At 42.5% G+C, this 22131-nt stretch overlaps 1 protein-coding gene across 1 annotated transcript in view; it reads left to right on the top strand.

Annotated features, from left to right (window-relative positions):
- The window catches only part of LOC126298384 (inactive phospholipase C-like protein 1), a 1421164-nt gene that overhangs the window by 1318650 nt on the left and 80383 nt on the right, over positions 1-22131 (top strand). The window contains exon 9 of the mRNA XM_049989691.1: positions 12856-12973. Coding sequence (XP_049845648.1) covers positions 12856-12973 — 118 coding nt within the window. The remainder of the gene's footprint in view (positions 1-12855; positions 12974-22131) is intronic.

Below are 22131 nucleotides of genomic sequence, written 5' to 3'. Positions count from 1 at the left end.
GCGCCGTCACCCGGGTAAACAGCCCCTTCTGGACGTACCCTGCTTGCTGTCCGCCACGGTTCCCAAAACACCGCTACTGCTCGGGTTCCCAAAGCAAAATACACGCCCTCTTCCTCATCTTTTTCTCTCGCTCCCGATCGGCCAGGTAGGTGGCGTCACCGTGCGCTCTGCGCACACAGCCGGGAACATGACTCATACCGGCGGCGAGAATATCGTTGATCGAGCCACATGGATCATATTGTTAAAGTTCTTTAGTAAAAATGAGGTGAAAATTTTCTTCTGTTCTCATTTGAAGGATGATCAAAATTTACAACTTTAGTAGCCTCATTCCGAACAATTCCATCTGCCATGGAGGATGTTCTCGTCTTAGGCCAAGTGCCTGGATTCGGATGTTTGATTATTTCACGATCGCTACTAGCAGGCCTGCCTCATTGCGGGATAGCAAAGAGGTTCGCATTCCAATACTATATTTTCATTTTTATCTAGAGCACTACATGAGAGGCTACTGTTAATGCCTTCGCCATTGGAGCATACATCAGTTTTATTTTTAATCCGTGAAGATGTTAGCTGAAGAAACTTGTCGAAAGGGCCTTTTTGGGATTTCAAAAATGGTTCATAATATAGCTTTTCTTGTTGTTTTGAGCACCTGAGTCGTTTTCCCTAACTTTGTCCCTGCTACGAGACATTTCCGTTTCGGTATTTTAAACTTCACAGCACAGAAAAAGGTTTAAGCTTTAACTCGGAACACACGCACAACATATGAAGCAGTGTGAACTGGGAACGTGGAGTTAAACTCACGTCCGCAGCTCGTGGTCGTGCGGTAGCGTTCTCGCTTCCCGCGCCCGGATTCCCGGGTTCGATTCCCGGAGGAGTCAGTGATTTTCTCTGCCTCGTGATGACTGGGTGTTGTGTGATGTCCTTAGGTTAGTTAGGTTTAAGTAGTTCTAAGTTTTAGGGGACTGATGGCCATAGATGTAATGCTCAGAGCCATTTTAATCATTTTTTGATCCATTTGAACCAGTTAAACTCACGACAATAAACAAATTAATCTTTGAGAGACACTGGTTTGCTGACGAATGCAACGTTTGGTTGTTAACCACTCCAATGAGTTGCAAGCGCGTGAAGGGACGCTGAGACACAATGAATCACGTTTCTCTTAATTTAGGATGAGCAATAGCCATCTGTCAACAATAGATACTACCATCGCACGTCCCTATCATAGTCCTTAGTTCCATCGACTCTTATTCAGCTATAGTTTTCAGTGATGTACACCCTGTAGCGTGTGTGTGTTTGAATTCGTAAGGGACCTAACTGCTGAGGTCTTCAGTCCTTAGACTTGCACACTACTTAAACTAATTTATGCTAATAACCACACACGCACACGCACACGGAAGGACTCGAACCTCCGACGGAAGTAGCCGCGCAATCCGTGGCATGGAGCTTAAACCGCACGGCCACTCCGCGAGGCCCAGTAGCCTTGTAGTCGTTTCACAATGGGTATATACTTGACTTACATTACATGAGTATTAAAAATTACAATTTGTTTGAGAAACACCTTGCTTTATTTTTTCAATTTATCAGTAATACCATAATTTCAGGCGATAGTATTAAAATTACCTTCTAAGTCATTGCGTAAGGTCCAAAGCAGCGCGGAACCCCGTGCGGTTGCACCGTTTTCACATTCTTAAAGCTGGCTCTGACACGCGCAAATAGGTGGCATTTCTTTAAACAATGTATTTTCGCATTTGTACTTCGCTTCAATAGTACTGCAATCAGAAACACCACAAACAGAAGTAGAGTTCTTATATTCTGACATTACTGCCAATACCAATTTGTTGGAAACGATATGGTCAGAACTACAAATTGATATTTAAGGTAATGTTGAAATCTGAGAACTCTAAAACTTTTGGTGGTGTTGCTGATTAGAGAACTACTGAAGAGAAGTGTAAATGTGAAACTACGTTGTTTAAAGAAACCCTATCCATTTATATGGGTGTATGTGCTAGTGGAACAGAGCCCAAGAATGATAACAAAGAATGTTCAGTGACTAAGGCCTAACGCATAATATAACAACCATCTCTTGATGCTGTTCGAAGGTTGTCTGGTATAGGCACCACCGATCCTGTGGATACTGCGTAAATGCAAGTTGCTGGCAACAATGACAGACTCGAAAGTGAGTTTGTAATTACAATTGATGCTTACGCCATTGTCAGCAAACGCTGATTTATAGGCTGCTGCATAGAGAACTTTAGTATTCGGGTGCATTGTCTCGCTGTGGGAAAGTATGCATTTGTTACAGCCATTCATTTCCACGCATATATTAAGTTCTCAAAACTGAGGAGGTATAACAATGTCAGAACGGAGTTGTTGTGGATGTTCGGGTCTGTAAGCAGTGTATTTAACAGACAACCGTGTGAGTCACATAGAAATACGTTGCTGTAGGCTATAACACCAGGTTCAGTGGAGAACCTATTGTTGATTGCAGCGAATCGTCTTTATCCTTTACAGCACGATTATATAGCTGGGGTAGCACAACAGCTGAGATTGACTGTAGAGACTATTTCCCGGTATCGAATTAGAATCAAATATCATTTCCAAAAATTACTTTCCGTTGTACAAACTGTTGGGGGCCTACATTTCATGAAGTCGTACAAGTGACTTTTTAGAAAAGGGTGGAAGGAAAAAAATGTTGTATTTATTTGAGGACTGAGAAGTAATTTTAATGTACTACTTTTCTGCATTGATGAATTGGTAATAAAACCTAGCTGTCATAATCAGTCTCTCTGAATATGTGACTGCTGGTATAGATGTGTTAAGTGTTACAGGATTTAGGTTAACACTTCACTTTTGTAGAGCAGTAAAGAGGAGAGGAGAAAGAGGAGTTGCAACATCCATCAGGAACTGTCAAAAATTTAAGAACATAGACATTTACGAATTTTGGCTAGGGACGTATATGGAGGCATGTAAGACCAAAGTAGAATTTCATAATAAACCCTGATGATTACAAATGTATACCACTCCCTGAGGGTAATTTTAAACTGCTCATAAATGACCACAAAGCTCTATTGGCCTATTTAACTACAAATCCCAAAATATTAGATGTTTCTAAAAGGCGCTTCCAGTAAGAATTCATTGCAGTCGGTAACGTTATGATTCAACTTAATTTATACTGTTAACTTTCCTAATAGGTTAGTTAACTGATCAATGACAGCCTTTGATACCTTTATATAAAGACTGTCACGTAACTAAATCTACCCATTGTGGTATAAGCCTTCAGTACCTGCACAGTTTCGCTGCATCACAACCTGAAACTGCTGATGTAGGAACTATCCTTTAAATGTATAGCCAGAAGCTTTTTTTAAGTTTAAAACTGGAAGTTCACCAATATTTCACCACATCCTTAACATCCTACGGGTGATGTCCAGGTCTCTAACAGTCTCTAACAGTGTTTATAGTCAGACATATGTGGAGCTTAATAGTTCTCATTTCTTCAAAAACGAAGGCAGCATATGTTCGGCTCGGTTCGGTTGTTTGGGAGAGGAGACCAAACAGCGAGGTCATCGGTCTCATCGGATTGGGGAAGGAAATCGGCCGTGCCCTTTCAAAGGACCTAACCAGGCATTTGCCTTGAGCGATTTAGGGAAATCACGGAAAACCTAAATCAGGATGGACGGACGGGGGAATGAACAGTCGTCCTCCCGAATGCGAGTCCAGTGTGCTAGCCACTGTGCCACCTCGCTCGGTGATTACATGTTGCTTCGTACGCAGTTAAGGAGACAAGATCACAGAACTGTTACTATAGCTACAAGTATTATTCAACTGAACAGTAACTTGCACATTTCGATGTTTATTGCTCATAGCTGTAAATTATGTTCTCTCAGCCTGAATTAAATGAACAGAGGCAACACAAATGATTCCCAAGTCTAGGCTAACTGGCAGACTAGCTAGCCTCAAACTATAGTAGGCAAAGACTAAGAGCAGAATGACTGAAATAGCTTTTTTTGATCTTGTAAAGACTTACTCCAGGTACTTCCGTAGGTAAGAATTTTTGCCTTTCATTGTTTGAGAAGATTATTATAATATTTCGCTTATATATTATTTGGTATGAGCAGCAGCCAATAAATTATTCAGTAGTGATGTATGCCTATGCAGCGGAAATCCTGGGTTCATGCCCGTGGAATCCATCTTGTGTGTTAAAATTTTGTTATTCAAAAATTTAATAATTTTTAGTTAGGGACTCTTGCTCATTAATATTGGACTCAACAGATTGAGAAAAATCAGGCAATCAAACGTATATCAACAGTTACCGGAATTTACAGTCGTTTGTTATAATTGGTAGTGAAAGTTTGGGCCAGGTGAAATATTCAATTAATAATATCTTTTAAATTAATTTAGTTTATGCTAATATAAATACGTTACTGAAAATGAGAAAAATGGCTCTTTAATTTGAAAGTGATCGTCGTTTCGCATGTACCTATTAGCTCATAAGATTTTCCTGATGGTTAATTGTAAAAAAATTTATAATTGCAATAACTTTGATGGCCAACATTTCTGACAAAATTAATTATTCATTGCAAACAGGACAACGAATTGAATGATCTTAATAATATAGCTTTCTGGGGGGGGGGGGGGGAGATTTGTTTCTACAGTTTTCACAATTTCGGTAACATGAACTTAATGTAGGTACTTTAACATTGGAATTTTGAAATGAAAATTGGTGAAAATGTTATACAGACCTTAGTACAAGAAATAGGAGTGTATACGAAGTAGGATGGTTGGAGTCAGCCTGCTTTGTCACAAGGTCTAATGGATAAAATTATATTACAAATCCAATAGTCAATACCATCTGAGGCCATGAACTGTAGATCCTATCATTAAATCTTAATACTTATCAGGATATAAAATAAACTAAACCTTAGTTTAAGAGGGTAGACACTAAGCCAAAAACTCATCATTTAAGAAACTTCCTCAAAGGAATGAACTGGGGTGATGTTTACAGTGCTCATGGCTTAACTCAGAAATACAACATTTTTGTTAACAAAGCCCTTACCTTACTTGAAACCTGTTTCCTTCTTCGAAATAACATAGAATGGACAAATGTCTATAAGGAATCCATGGATTATTCAGGGAATAAAAGTTTACTGTTGGACAGAAAGTAAACTGTAATTGCCAGTCAGAAACAGCGCTGATTTTGATGCTGCAATGTCATAAGACATACTGGAAAATACTGAAGACAGTAATACAGGCATATGAGTTATTGTGAATGTTCGAACTCTGGACACAATAAAAGATATAGTCATAAGACGCACAACTAACGTAATTAAAGAGTGTGTGTGTATTCAACCGCGTACCTAGAAACGACGGAGAGGTTTCATCCCGCCATAGCCCTCAGTGGTTCACAACCCCACAACAGGCCACAGCAGTGTACCCACCCCACCGCCGCCATCCCACACCGAGCCAGCCCAGGTTTATTGTGCGGTTCGGCCCCCAGTGGACCCCCTCCCTCCACCCGGGAACGTCTCATACCAGACGAGAGAAGCCCCAAATGTTTGCGTGGTAGAGTAATTACGGTGTACGCGTACGTGGAGACAATGTTTGCGCAGCAGTCGCCGACGTAGTGTAACTGAGGCAGAATAAGGGTATCAGCCCGCATTCGCCGAGGCAGATGGAAAACCGCCTTAAAAACCATCCACAGGCTGGCCGGAATACCGGACCTCGACACTAATCTGCGCGGGTGGATTTGTGCCAGGGACCAGCACACCTTCCAGTTCGGGAATCGGTGCGTTAGACCGCGCGGCTAGCCGGGTGGGCTTTAATTAAAGTGCACCCTTCTGAGTTGAGCAACATATTAAGTTATTTGTCTAATCGGTCATTCATCAGTGTAACATTTTCCGACTGGTTGAAATATGCTGAAGTTAAGCCTCTCTTTAAGGAAGGAGACAAATAATTACCATCAAATTTCAGTCCAGTCTCAGCATTCTCGAAAATTTTAGAGTATGTAATGTAAGGTTAAATTCTTAACCATGTGACTACACAACATTTGTAGTCGAAATCACATTTCGGATTTCTAAAGGGTTCTGACATTGAGGAGGCTGTTTACACATATGGAAGAATGTATTTTATTTACTGCACAGTAAATTACAGACTACTGATATATTTTGTGATTTGTCAAAGGCATTTAACTGTGTAAAGCACAACGCCTATTCAAGTAAATTAGAATATTATGAGGTAACAGGAAATACTTCAGTATGGTTCAAATCGTCCTTCTCTGATAAGAAACAGTGTGTCCGTAGGAAGGAGTGCTGTGTTAAGTAATCAGGCGTCATTCAATTGGGAACTAATTCCATCTCAGAGCCCTTAAGTTTTGTTGTTTATCATCAGTAATATTACCAGATGCTAAGTTTGTTTTGTTTGAAAATGATACCGGGATTGAAACGAATTGCAAATCGAATATCGTTTTCGTAAAATCAGTTAATGTTTTTTTTATGAACAGCATGAATTGTTCGAAGCCAGTTCTTTGTCACCAAACTTCGAAAAAGCGCACTATGTGCAGTTCTGAACTTGTAAGAGGTTTCTCCTCAGTATATGTCTAAAACATGATAAAATGCTAGTAAAGGAGTTTGACCATGTTAAATTCTTGATATTACAGCCTGATAATAAATTCAACTGGGAAGAGCTACCACAAATATGCCGAAGCATCTAAACAAATCTTTATTTGAAATGTGGATGCTGTCAGACATATGTGATGTAAAAATTATAAAGCTAACATATTTCACGTACTTCTGTTCCATAATATCGTACTAGATACTTGTGGTACCTCATCAAACCAAACTAAACCTTTTTAGAGTCCTAATATGTATCACAAATTATTTTTGGTGTGAACACAAGCAAGTCCTCAGTTGTTGTGTACATAGTTCCGCGTAGTCAGCGCATACACAACTTTCCCACTAGAGCGCGCCCCGCTAAGCACAACAGCGCAGGCGCAGTACTCGTCCGTCTCCGCACTACGAGATGGCGCTGTCATAGAGACGGACCAAATTCTGTTTCCGCCGATCAGCGTATTAATATGTAACGCAGCCAATGAGATTGCTGCTAATGTAGAACCTTTTCTCCTCGCGGATCACACTCGTGCAATTATACCTGAACGCTCCAGGTATTATATCGAGTGTACAGACCTCCGAATAGTCAGTCTGCATTCGTCTGCATTTGTCTGTACCAGTCTATAGTCAAGTTTGTCTGCGCCTAATAAGATTATCATATTCCTGTTCATAGCCATAAAGGTAAATGAATAGACACTTTGTCAAGTATCAGAGATATGTGAGAATAAGATTAACGTACCAAGACCAAAGGAACTTCAGATTGTCAATTGTAAACAGCATCCTGAATCAAGTTAAGTAATTTCTATGCATTTTATTATTTTAATAAATGTGTGTGAAAATTAATCAAGTTCTGTTTAAAGTTGGTCACCGTCAATCTGCTACTCTAAGCGTGCAAGTGGCACTTCTATGGTCTGACCTAATGGCAGAAGATAAACACGTCACGATAAGACCACGAGACATATTGCTCACACTCGCCTACTTCGTTAGAGCAACAAGTCAAATAATCTGATGGTGTGTGTACCGAAGGTCTTACAGTACGCACACCACATCATTGGTCTGGGGAAACTACTACTTCACAATGCATACGGTCCAGTCACACCAATGTGACCATTGCTTATGTTCGGCCTCAATGTGCAATAACCACTTGGATGGCAGGTGGCAGCACTAGCAGTGGAATTATATAAAACATATGGGGATGACATGGAAAACAGTGCAGTCATTGCTGTAATAAAGAAACAGAGTAATTTATATGATGTCCAAATTGTTATGATCATTGGCTCTCGGCCCAAGGTTGGAGCATTTCAGTAATGGCTAAGTTTGTAAACTGTCTGTGTGCTCCCATGGTTATATTATACCATGCATGGCAAAATGCCACTATGCAAAACTGGTACTGAGACAACTGTTGTGCACCATGGACCATAGATGACAGAGATGAATGACGGCTATGGAGATGTGTGTGGGTGGATACACGTGCAACTGTTGAATGACTGTCCACCCAGATGAACTAAGGAGCTACCAATAGTAATTTCTCAATAATTGTTCAGCAAACTTTGCTGGTTCCTGCATCCGTGATAACTGCTGTTCATCAGCAGAGAATGCAGAAATTTGCATGTCAGAACCACAACTGGAAGTCCACTGAGTGGCAACAGGTGGCCTTTTCAGGTGAATCACCTTTATGGCCATTAAAATTGCTACAGACGCGAAATTTAAACGACAGGAAGAAGTTGCTGTGATATGCAAATGATTAGCTTTTCAGAGCATTCACACAAGTTTGGCGACGGTGGCGACACCTATAACGTGCTGACATGAGGAAAGTTTCCAACCGATTTCTCATACACAAACAGCAGCTGACCAGCGTTGCCTGGTGAAACGTTTTTGTGATGCCTCGTGTAAGGAGTAGAAATGCGTACCATCACGTTTCCGACTTTGATAAAGGTTGGATTGTAGCCTATCGCGATTGCGGGTTATCGTATCGCGACATTGCTGCTCGCGTTGGTCGAGATCCAATGAATGTTAGAAGAATATGGAATTTGTGGGTTCAGGAGGGTAATACGGAACGCCGTGCTGGATCCTAACGGCCTCATATCACTAGCAGTCGAGATGACAGCCATCTTATCCGCATGGGTGTACCGCATCGTGCAGCCACGTCTCGATCCCTGAGTCAACAGATGGGAACGTTTGCAAGACAACAACCATCTGCACAAACAGTTCGACGATGTTTGCAGCAGCATGGACCATCAGCTCTGAGACCATGGCTGCGGTTACCCTGCACGCTGCATCACACAGGAGCGCCTGTGATGGTGTACTCAACGACGAACCTGGGTGCACGAATGGCAAAACGTCATTTTTTCGGATGAATCCAGGTTCTGTTGACAGCACCATGATGGTCGCATCCGTGTTTGGCGACATCGCGGTGATAGCACATTGGAAGCGTGTACTCGTCATCGCCATACTGGCATATCACCCGGCATGATGGTATGGGGTGCCATTGGTTACACGTCTAGGTCACTTCTTGTTCGCATTGACGGCACTTTGAACAGTGGACTTTACATTTCAGATGTGATACTACCCGTGGCTCTACCCTTCATTTGATCCCTGCGGAACCCTACATTTCAGCAGGATAATGCACGACCGCTTGTTGCGGGTCCTGTACGGGCTTTTCTGGATACAGAAAATGTTCGACTGCTGCCCTGGCCAGCACATTCTCCAGGTCTCTCACCAACTGGAAACGTCTGGTCAATGGTGGCCGAGCAACTGGCTCGTCACAATACGCCAATCACTACTCTTGATAAACTGTGGTGTCGTGTTGAATCTGCATGGGCAGTTGTACCTGTACACGCCATCCAAGCCCTGTTTGACCCAATGCCCAGGCGTCTCAAGGCCGTTATTTCGGCCAGTGGTGGTTGTTCTGGGTACTGATTTCTCAGGATCTGTGCACCCAAATTGCGTGATAATGTAATCACATGTCATTTCTAGTATAATATATTTGTCCAGTGAATACACGTTTATCATTTGCATTACTTCTTGGTGTAGCAATTTTAGTGGCCAGTAGTGTATGTCTAACAGCAAGCGTCCTGCAACCTGAGGGAGTACTATAGTCTGGATAATGTTTTCGTGGCATCCCGTGGGTGATATCGTTATTCTGTACTGTATAATGATTCAACACAAGTATGCATCTATCCTTGGGGACCACTTCCACCCCTGCAAGCAGTTTGTTTTTCCTCTGCACGATGGAATATACTAGCAGGACCGTGGAACACAATACACAGCATACAATGTAATGTTTGGTTCGAAGAGCCCTTGAATGAGTTTATTGTATTTCCCTGGGCACCAAACTTCCCAGATTTAAACTCAATCGAGAATCTGTGGGGCCACCTCGGTTGGGCTGTACAAGGCATGGATCCTCATCTGAGAAAAGTAACACAGCTGGTCATGGCACTGTAATCGGCATGACTTTCTTCCTGCATGTCTCATCCTCCAGAAGGTGGCTATTCAAGGTTATGACAGGTGGCCACATTAATGTGTTTGGAGAGTGTGTTTACTTCTTAATTAAATTTGTCATTTACAATATACCTCTTTCTCAAACGAACAGCGCAGTTAATGGAATATAAGAATAATGCTCAAAAAGATTGAAAGTCATTTACTTTGGTCCTAAGGGTGTCCATTATTCTGGAACACACCACACGTTTCCAATAACTTGACAACAGCCATAACAAAAATAACTGCTAATACAGTTCAGTTTCAGAGCAGCCAAAACTATTTATTGGTAGCCAGCTCCTTCTATATAAGTGATCAATTTCTTAGTAGAACTGGGTGATCAAAAAGTCAGTATAAATTTGAAAACTTAATAAACCACGGAATAATGTAGATAGAGGGGTAAAAATTGACACACATGCTTGGAATGACATGGGGTTTTATTAGAACAAAAAAAGTTCACAAATGTCAGACAGATGGCGCTGGACAGCAAAACGTCTGTGACTGTGCATGACAATCGTGTATAAAAGGGGTCGTAATGAGAGAGAGAATCAGATGCGCCAACAGTCGCAGCATGTTGACTTTACCTGAAAAGGCGCTTTTAGTGAAGCTGTATCATCAGAATTGGGAAAGTGATAGTTCAGCGTTACGATCCTATCGCCATAGGAAGGGGATTCGAACGGGTAAAGGTCCGCTGGCAAATGCAGCTGTGGCGAGAATGATTTCGTAGTTCGAAGCCACTGGTCTTTAGACGATAGACCCCGTAGTGGCCGACCGAGCATAAGGCTTAATGCTGCCGAGACAGTTCAGGAAGAAATGGAGAAGGTAGCAGGTTCGTCTATGCAACTGGGAAGACAGCGCTCGTGCAGTCGCACGTCGCACCGGCATTCCATACACTACTGTTTGGTTGGCACTGAGGCGTACCCTCCGATGCTATCCTTTAAAATCCATCGTCATCATGAACTGTTACCTGGCGATTTAGTGAAGCGGAGCGCATTTGCGGTGTGGGCGTTTCAAAAGATGGCGGAAGATGACGATTGGTTGAGTAACGTGTTATGGACCGACGAAGCTCATTTCACGCTCCGAGAGTTTGTCAACGCCCACAACTGCATAATTTGGGCTACCGAAAATCCTAGAGCTAACATGGAAACTCCACTGCACGACGAGAAAGTCACGGTATGGGTTGGATTTACGACATCTACCGTTCTCGAGCATTTTTTCTTCGAGGAAATGCGTGATTCTGGTTTTTTAATTGCTACCTTGAAGGGATGAGAGGTATCCCGATATGTTACAGCCTGGCTGATAAACACCTGCTGGAACGTACGATGTTTATGCGGGATGGCGTGAAAGATCTCTTGCGCGCGTCATTTGGTGGTGATCGTGTGCTCAGCCGCCACTTTCGTCATGCTTGGCCTCCCAGGTCCCCAGACCTCACTCCGTGCGATTATTGGCTTTGGGGTTACCTGAAGTCGCAAGTGTATCGTGATCGACCGACATCACTAGGGATGCTGAAAGACAACATCCGACGCCAATGCCTCACCATAACTCTGGACATGCTTTACAGTGCTGTTCACAACATTACTCCTCGACTACAGCTATTGTTGAGGAATGATGGACATATTGAGCATTTCCTGTAAAGAACGCCATCTTTGCTTTGTCTTACTTTGTTATGCTAATTATTACTATTCTGATCAGATGAAGCGCCATCTGTCGGACATTTTTTGAACTTTTGTATTTTTTTTTTTTTTTTTTTTTGTTCTAATAAAACCCCATGTCATTCCAAGCATGTGTGTCAATTTGTACCTCTTTATCTACATTATTCCGTGATTTATTCAGTTTTCAAATTTATACTGACTTTTTGATCACCCACTATTATCAATAGTATCAGACAATGTGGGTATTACAAAACATCTGACTTCAGTACATTTTCTGTGCAGTAATGTCAATGTAAATAAGTGTTGTAATCTGTTTTTTCTCTTTGATGATATGTGGCTACAATAGCCTAAGAACTATCATGTGCACCTCAGTGTATTGTACTTTTACATGTTTTTAATAGATTTGTTGTTGCCTTTTGAATGAAAATACATTTGACACTTTTTATTCCATTTCCATGAGGACCATTTCGCTTTGGATCTGTGAAAGATAGATTAGTATATCTTTTTTCTAAGTAAATATTTATAACGTTTTCTATTTATTGTTTCCTTGTTGCATGAGGTGTTCTACAACCTTAAGAACATCCTCACTGTGGATTTCTGGAATCAAAAATAAATACTAATATAATCTAGTTAATCAATAAACTATCTAACAGGTTCATGAAATCCAGCTTAATGCCAGCAGTAATTCAAAAGTAATCCACTGTCGTGTCCACACAAACCACACAATATAAATACTGTCTGTTTTAAGTCCAGGTATAATCACCATGAAGCACAATGATAACGCCTGATCATCTATTATGGAAGGTTTTTGTTTTAAATATACAGGATTTTATACAAATATTAGATATTTACGTTAGCATTTTGCTATGTGATGTATGCATATGACTCATTTCCATTTGGCAGGTAACTGTATAACAAATCATCTGGTTGTGAATTACTAAAATCTTCATGGTATAAAATTAGTTTCTAGATTTGTAAAAGTGGTTTGTAGATTCTAGATCTACTGTAACAGCAGCATACAGTGAAGTTATAGACATGTTTAGAAGTTAATTCTCCTCGCATTTATAGCTCTAAGACATTATATTTATATTTACTTGAATGTGATTAAGAACGGATTACCTTTACAGTTGACTGTTGGAATACTTCACTAGAACAGACTGCCAATCCAGAAAATTATGAAGAAACAAAGGTTCTCTTCCAAGATTGTTTGGAAGTCTTCAGAGAGTTTGGTTTTCTCTCAACACCGTAAGTGATGCAAATAATCTCTAGAACAATATCTATGTTTCTGATATCCTAAATTTCCCAATTGTTTACAGTTGTAGTATTACTTTTGTTTACGTAGAAACTCTCGAAAGTATCAAGCGTAGCACAGAAAAATGTCTGTTCACAAAACAATGAATCTCTTAAGAATCACTGTATCATAAAATCTACGTGAATGGAAACAGGCATTAAACTCATTCTGTAAGAATAGGCAGATATGAATAAGACTTTTATGAGAAACGAGAGAGACAAATTCTTCAGGGCATAGAGTGAGGCTTGGGATAAATGTAAAGGGATGTAAACATATGATAATGACTCTGTATGTTAACATTGCAGATAACTCATACCATACAGCTTATGTCTCTGTTGACTCATTATATGTAATAGATTGTAGATACATCATATTATGTGGCTGTTTAATTCAGTACGTATCTCATTATTGTCTTAAAAACAACAATTATCTGTATGTATTTAAGAAACAGTGATCTACATACACTTACACCCACTGAATATGTTTTCTTCTGCCACTGACAAGGTTTGACAAAATGGGGAGACAACTAGCTCTGACGAACATGCACCACAGAAGCCGTAAAGCTGTAGTTTTACTGATAAATATGCAACACAGAAACTGCAAAGCTATACACTCGTAGATTTGTTCACTATTAATTATTTACCACATGCTTTGTGCTGCTATATATCGAAGAAAAATTCACTGTTTGCCATTGAGGAGGGTTACCCCATTCACAAACTGGATCAAAATAATAAACACAAACACCTTCATCTCCCCTCGTGCGGCTTCTATCATCCAACTGATGACAAAGACACACAAACGTTTTGACTTAGTGTAAAACAAAGAATCAGGGATGATAGAGCCATTACAGAATCACACAATATTGCCATGAATAGGAATAAAAAGGAAGGTAGGAAGACCTCTCTGCATAGCAAAAGTAACAAGAAACATATTTCAGAATACCAGACAGATCTACATGAAAATTTCATCTCCAGCACTGACAATGTTCAGTATCAATGGACAAAGTTCAAGAGCATTGTACAATATCCTTTAGACTCATATATGCCGAACAAAGTTGCTAACAAAGCAGAGATAGCTGCACCGCCAAGTTAAATGCAGCAGGAGCCTCACAGATAAACAAATGTTAATGAATGAGATATTCACTCTGCAGCGGAGTGTGCGCTGATATGAAACTTCCTGGCAGATTAAAACTGTGTGCGCCGACCGAGACTCAAACTCGGGACCTTTGCCTTTCGCGGACAAGTGCTCTACCATCTGAGCTACCGAAGCACGACTCACACAGTTTTATTCTGCCAGGAAGTTTCAAATGTTAATGAAACCAAAATTAGCATAAGGATGACCATGAGGGATGCATTCAATGAATTAGAAATTAAAATCCTATACCGACTTGACAAAAACTGGTACACAAAGTACCCTCCACCACACCCTGTCAGATAACTCGTAGAGTATGGATGTAGATGTCAAGTCAGGTCTGAATGACGTGCTCTTCCTTTTTAACTTTCCCTAATCCATCCTTGTCTTCTCTTCGAGGGTGCTATCGTCTGCAAGTTCAAGCTCATGTTGGTACCAGTGATGCCTGTCTCTTGGGTTCTGAGACCATCCTTAGTTGATAAATGCAGCAGGTGAAAGTGGCGAAATTACTGGTCTTCCTTGTGGGCTGCTAGCAGAAGCTAAAAGTCACAGTATCATACACAGAACTGATGGCGTTCCTTTGGACGATTCTGTGACAGTTTTGGCTGCACATTTATGGACCTGCGTTATGGTGTGGAAAACTTCAGGATATATCAGGGGCGCAGTACATAAGGGAAACAGGTACTCAGGTAGCAGTGTGCTTTTAGAGTGCATTACGTTTTTTAGGCTAGGTGATAGTCTGCACATCAGCCGATACACAGAGAGGGAAATCTGATTGGGTACTTAGTAAAGACACTTCACTTGTCAGGGCTTTAACAATAACAAAGCAATCATAACAAAATCCCTAGCTTTACCATCCCGCAGGATAGCTGTCACATTAAAGTTAACCTTGGAACCAAGAGATAGAAGAAAGCATAGGTAGAAAGCTTTGATATATTTAGTGAGTGATGGGACATAATTCAACGACACGGGTTAGAGATCACTGGGGGGAGACTGTTCATTGCAACTCACAAAAATATGTCTACCGATGTCAAAATTGAGCCTCACTGCAAAGTTATGTTGGCATAAATAACTGGTCTTGGTGAACTCATGTTATTCGTTGGATTCTTTTACCGGCCAATCATTCGTGTCATAATAGTAGTAAAATCATTCAAAGAACGTCTATGCTGAATAGCACAGAAGTACCCCAATCGTGCAATATTAGTTGGAGGTAACTTCAATCTAATATAGACTTGAACGTCTATACAGGGTGGACCATTGATAGTGACTGGGCCAAATATCTCACGAAATAAGCATCAAACGAAAAAACTACAGAGAACGAAACTCGTCTAGCTTGAAGGGGGAAACCAGATGGCGCTGTGGTTGGTCCACTAGATGGCGCTGCCATATGTCAAACGGATATCAACTGCATTTTTTTGAATAGGAACCCCCATTTTTATTGCATATTCGTGTAGTACGTAAAGAAATATGAATGTTTTAGTTGGACCACTTTTTCGCTTTGTGATAGATGGCGCTGTAATAGTCACAAACGTATAAGTACGTGGTATCACGTAACATTCCGCCAGTGCGGACGGTATTTGCTTCGTGATACATTACCCGTGTTAAAATCGACCGTTAATCAATCGCGGAAAAGGTCGATATCATGTTGATATATGGCTATTGTGATCAAAATGACCAACGAGCTTGTGCTATGTATGCTGCTCGGTATCCTGGACATTATCCAAGTGTCCGAACCGTTCGCCGGATAGTTACTTTATTTAAGGAAATAGGAAGTTTTCAGCCACATGTGAAACGTCAACCACGACCTGCAACAAATGATGATGCCGAAGTAGGTGTTTTAGCTGCTGTCGCGGCTAATCCGGACATCAGTAGCAGACAAACTGCGCGAGAATCGGGAATCTCAAAAACGTCGGTGTTGAAAATGCTAAATCAACATCGATTGCACCCGTACCATATTTCTATGCACCAGGAATTGCATGGAAACGACTTTGAACGTCGTGTACAGTTTTTCCACTGGGCACAAGAGAAATTACGGGACGATGACATATTTTTTGCACGTATTCTATTTACCGACGAAGCGTCATTCACCAACAGCGGTAACGTAAACCGTCATAATATGCACTATTGGGCAACGGAAAATCCACCATGGCTGCGACAAGTGGAACATCAGCGACCTTGGCGGGTTAAAGTATGGTGCGGCATTATGGGAGGAAGGATAATTGGCCCCCATTTCATCGGTGGCAATCTAAATGGTGCAATGTATGCTGATTTCCTACGTAATGTTCTACCGATGTTACTACAAGATGTCACTGCATGACAGAATGGCGATGTACTTCCAACTTGATGGATGTCCGGCACATAGCTCACGTGCGTTGAAGCGGTATTGAAAAGCATATTTCATGACAGGTGGATTGGTCGTCGAAGCACCATACTATGGCCCGCACGTTCACCGGATCTGACGTTCCCGGGTTTCTTCCTGTGGGGAAATTTGAAGGATATTTGCTATCGTGATCCACCGACAACGCCTGACAACATGCGTCAGCGCATTGTCAATGCATGTGGGGAAATTACGGAAGGCGAACTACTCGCTGTTTAGAGGAATGTCGTTACACGTATTGCCAAATGCATTGAGGTTGACGGACATCATTTTGAGCATTAACGCATTAATGTGGTATTTACAGGTAATCACGCTGTAACAGCATGCGTTCTGAGAAATGATAAGTTTACAAAGGGACATGTATCACATTAGAACAACCGAAATAAAATGTTAAAACGTACCTACATTCTGCATTTTAATTAAAAAAACCTACCTGTTACCGACTGGTCGTCTAAAATTGAGAGACACATCTTTGTGACTATAAAGCGCCATTTATCACAAAGCGAGAAAAGCGGTCCAAATGAAACATTCATATTTCTTTACGTATTACACGAATGTGTAATAAAAAATGGGGGTTCCTATTTTAAAAAAACGCAGTTGATATCCGTTTGACCTATGGTACCGCCATCTAGCGGGCCAACCATAGCGCCATGTGGTTTCCCCCTTCAAGCTAGACTAGTTTCGTTCTTTGTACTTCTTTCGTTTGACGCTTATTTCGTGAGATATTTGGCCCGGTCATGATCAATGCACCACCCTGTAGATTCATTGCAGGTGATATCGGCAGATAGTCTTGTGAAATAGTTCTGGACATTTTCACAGAAAACAGTTTTGAACAGCTAGTTTGCACAACCTAAACACAATGGAGATAATTTAGACCTTGCAGCTACAAACATGCCTAACTTTATCGATAGTGTCAGTATAGAGACAGGGATTAGTGATAACGAAATCACTGTAATGATGATTAACAAGGTAATACACTCCTGGAAATTGAAATAAGAACACCGTGAATTCATTGTCCCAGGAAGGGGAAACTTTATTGACACATTCCTGGGGTCAGATACATCACATGATCACACTGACAGAACCAAAGGCACATAGACACAGGCAACAGAGCATGCACAATGTCGGCACTAGTACAGTGTATATCCACCTTTCGCAGCAATGCAGGCTGCTATTCTCCTATGGAGACGATCGTAGAGATGCTGGATGTAGTCCTGTGGAACGACTTGCCATGCCATTTCCACCTGGCGCCTCAGTTGGACCAGCGTTCGTGCTGGACGTGCAGACCGCGTGAGACGACGCTTCATCCACTCCCAAACATGCTCAATGGGGGACAGATCCGGAGATCTTGCTGGCCAGGGTAGTTGACTTACACCTTCTAGAGCACATTGGGTGGCACGGGATACATGCGGACGTGCATTGTCCTGTTGGAACAGCAAGTTCCCTTGCCAGTCTAGGAATGGTAGAACGATGGGTTCGATGAAGGTTTGGATGTACCGTGAACTACTCAGTGTCCCCTCGACGATCACCAGAGGTGTACGGCCAGTGTAGGAGATCGCTCCCCACACCATGATGCCGGGTGTTGGCCCTGTGTGCCTCGGTCGTATGCAGTCCTGATTGTGGCGCTCACCTGCACGGCGCCAAACACGCATACGACCATCATTGGCACCAAGGCAGAAGCGACTCTCATCGTTGAAGACGACACGTCTCCATTCGTCCCTCCATTCACGCCTGTCGCGACACCACTGGAGGCGGGCTGCACGATGTTTGGGCGTGAGCGGAAGACGGCCTAACGGTGTGCGGGACCGTAGCCCAGCTTCATGGAGACGGTTTCGAATGGTCCTCGCCGATATCCCAGGAGCAACAGTGTCCCTAATTTGCTGGGAAGTGGCGGTGCGGTCCCCTACGGCACTGCGTAGGATCTTACGGTCTTGGCGTGCATCTGTGCGTCGCTGCGGTCCGGTCCCAGGTCGACGGGCACGTGCACCTTCCGCCGACCACTGGCGACAACATCGATGTACTGTGGAGACCTCACGCCCCACGTGTTGAGCAATTCGGCGGTACGTCCACCCGGCCTCCCGCATGCCCACTATACGCCCTCGCTCAAAGTCCGTCAACTGCACATACGGTTCACATCCACGCTGTCGCGGCATGCTACCAGTGTTAAAGACTGCGATGGAGCTCCGTATGCCACGGCAAACTGGCTGACACTGACGGCGGCGGTGCACAAATGCTGCGCAGCTAGCGCCATTCGACAGCCAACACCGCGGTTCCTGGTGTGTCCGCTGTGCCGTGCGTGTGATCATTGCTTGTACAGCCCTCTCGCAGTGTCCGGAGCAAGTATGGTGGGTCTGACACACCGGTGTCAATGTGTTCTTTTTTCCATTTCCAGGAGTGTAGGTTCATAAAGAGTTTTATGCTAGGAAGGGCAGATAAGCTGTTCCTAACATCCTACTTCGACTATGTATGGACGTCATTTAGTTCCAATAAGACGGACATAGAGGAATTATGCGAAAATTTTAAACTGAATGTAAATCAGGATCTGAAGACGTACACTGACAGAAAAGAAATCGAGGTACCAGTAAGGAGCTGTGTTACATAAACGACAAAATGGTTCAAATGGCTCTGAGCACTATAGGACTTAACATCTGAGGTCATCAGTTCCCTAGACTTACAACTACTTAAACCTAACTAACCTAAGGACATCACATACATCCATGCCCGAGGCAGGATTCGAACCTGCGACCATAGCCGTGCGGTTCTTGACTGAAGTGCCCAGAACCGCTCGGCCACGACGCATAAACGACACGTAGTAGGCGTGTTTCTACATCTGAAAGATGATGTCCATTCAAATTTTGCACCAGTCGCACAGTCTGGTTTGCTACAAATACTTGCTCGAACGCTCCTGAGCATTACTTCCATTCGTGACTGGACGTTGTGAATTGATGGTAGTCAAGAATGCCTTTCAGGGTACAAAGAAGACATTATAAACACCTCACTAAGGTTAAATGGGGCTATGTAATAGAGCTAAAAGAAGCTGGATGTTCCTTGTGTGATGCTGCAGAAAGACTTGGCAGGAATGTAGCCACTGTATATAATTGCTGGCAGCGGTAGTCTTGGGAAAGTACAGCCGCAAGAAGAAAGGGCTCCATGTGGCACTACTGAGAGGGGAGACCATCATGTTCGGCGCATAGCTCTGGCGCATCGTAGTGCATCTGCAGCAGCAATTTGAGCAGCAGCTTACATCTCAGTCACACAACACAGTGGTACGAATTGAGTACTTCAAGAACAGCTCGGAGCCAGACGCCCTTGTAGCGTCCATTCCACTGACCCCAAACCACCGCTATTTATGACTTCATTGGTGTCAGGCGAGAGCTCATTGGAGGGCAGTGCGAAAGTCTGCTGTGGTCTCTGATGAGAGCTGGTTCACTCTCGGTGCCAGTGATGACCGTGAGTTGGTTAGGAGGAGGCTAGCTGAGGGCTCTCAGCCAAACTGTCTGCTTCATGGACACACTGGACCTACTGTATAACTAGAGTTATGATCCGGGGTGAGATTTCATATGACATCAGCAGCACTCTCAAGGTTATCCCATGCATCTTGACTGCAAATTTGTGCATAACCTGGTGATTCGACTTGCTGCGCTGCCATTCATGAACAGCATCCCAGGGGATGTTTTTCAAGAGATAACGCTCGCCAACATACCGTGTTGTAACCCAATGTGTTCTCTGGAGTGTCAACATGTTTACTTGGCCGACCAAGTGCATCAGGCATGGAACTCCATCCTACAAACTGACATCTGTCACCTGGACAACACAATGCGGATTCAATGTTCTGGCAGTTATACTGGTTATTAATGTACCACATTTGCTTTTCTCGCATTTACATTAACCTGTGATTTTGCAGTGTTAATCACTCAAATATATTACCCAGACAAATGTATTTGTGGAATTTCATTACGCTACATGTCCGCCCCCGGTAGCTGAGTGGTCAGCGCGACACTGTCAATCCTAAGGGCCCGGGTTCGATTCCCGGCTGGGTCGGAGATTTTCTCTGCTCAGGGACTGGGTGTTGTGTTGTCCTAATCATCATCATTTCATCCCCATCGACGCGCAAGTCGCCGAAGTGCCGTCAAATCGAAAGACTTGCACCAGGCGATCTGTCTACCCGACGGGAGGCCCTCGTCACACGACATTTCATTTCATTACGCCACATTATTTGTTGGTGTTGTGATTTTTTCTCATCGCTGTATGTGCTGAGTCAACGGATTAAGGACGAGAAAGACCCACAGTAGTTTAATAAGAAAATTTGGAAATTCTGAGAAAGATTGTTGCATTCTTGGTTCGAAAAATAGCGCAGAAATGTTGACAGACAAATGTTGCTATAAATTCGTGCAGCCATAAAATAATCGATGTGTGAAACAAATTCCACTCTTACACGTTAGAGAAAGGCCTTGCCGTGAATCCGAAAAATTTGTGACCCAAAATAAAATCACTAAAAAGAAACCCCTTGAGTGCGAGTTCGCAAAAGGCCAGTGATGTTTACTGCATTCAGATCCCCCATATTGTCTACCATGCAACCACAATACTGACTGCTACTGACAGTAGAGGTCGGGATTGGAGGCATCCAATGGTGAACACAGCATGAGGTTATGGCGCGTAGTTGAATTGCTTAGTGAACGAATAACTCACAACAGTGCTACAGTGTTAGTGGTGTTGATACAAAGCTGAGCAATGGCAACGATAAACAAAGCAAACATTGCATTATATCTACAACAGAAGCTCCCAAAGTTGACATTTCATCGGAAAGGAACCCGAAGAGTTTTGCAGAGTGAGAAAGAAGTGGCAGATGAAATATTAGCGCTTCTGCAAGATGAGTCAGTGGAATGTGTGGTGTAGCATACGCTCAACTATGTGGACTATGTAAGTGAGATATGCAATGATGACACTACACGCTACAAGTGAAAGTGAAAGTGATAAGTGTCTAGCCATGTAGTTCATCATCCATGTCAGACAAGGAGCCAAAAATCCCGTGTCCAGTGAAACGAAGCAAAGAACAATCGTTGTCCAATGAGCTGCTACTAAATACAATTTCATACGTGTAAGATCTGGAGCATAGTAAAAAAACAATTATGAACAGATTTCGAATTAGTCCGCAGCAATGTGAGCGTGTAGTGTATAAGAAAAACTAAGGATTTTCAAGGGAGGACAGGGCGCACTTCTTACAAAAACTGCTGTTTGTGCGTTTCAGGGATGCTTTATTCAATTTATAGGACGTGGGTGATAATGGCCCACTATGTTATGCACACCACTCTGCACGCGACGTAGATTACAGTGATTTCAAGGGAAGTAGTGTGTGGCTGCACAACTTCAAACAGTGTTGCAGACTTAGAAGACGCGAGGTAACAAAATGTCAAACAAAGCGTCAGTTTGATGATGCACAACAAACTGAAAAGTCGGCCCGAAAATTTGTAGATGTGATAGACAAACTTATGCCATCGTTCAGTACGGAATCTCTTTTCACCTCCGATCAATTGGGATTTGAAGCGTAAATCCATATGAAAGGAACATTGGAATTTAGAGGTACTGAGAGAGTTGTATCGACAT

The sequence above is a fragment of the Schistocerca gregaria genome, chromosome X (genome assembly GCF_023897955.1).
Source record: "Schistocerca gregaria isolate iqSchGreg1 chromosome X, iqSchGreg1.2, whole genome shotgun sequence".
Lineage (NCBI taxonomy): Eukaryota > Metazoa > Arthropoda > Insecta > Orthoptera > Acrididae > Schistocerca > Schistocerca gregaria.
Note: the sequence above shows the minus strand (reverse complement) of the source record. Positions and strands in the feature narration are given on the sequence as shown.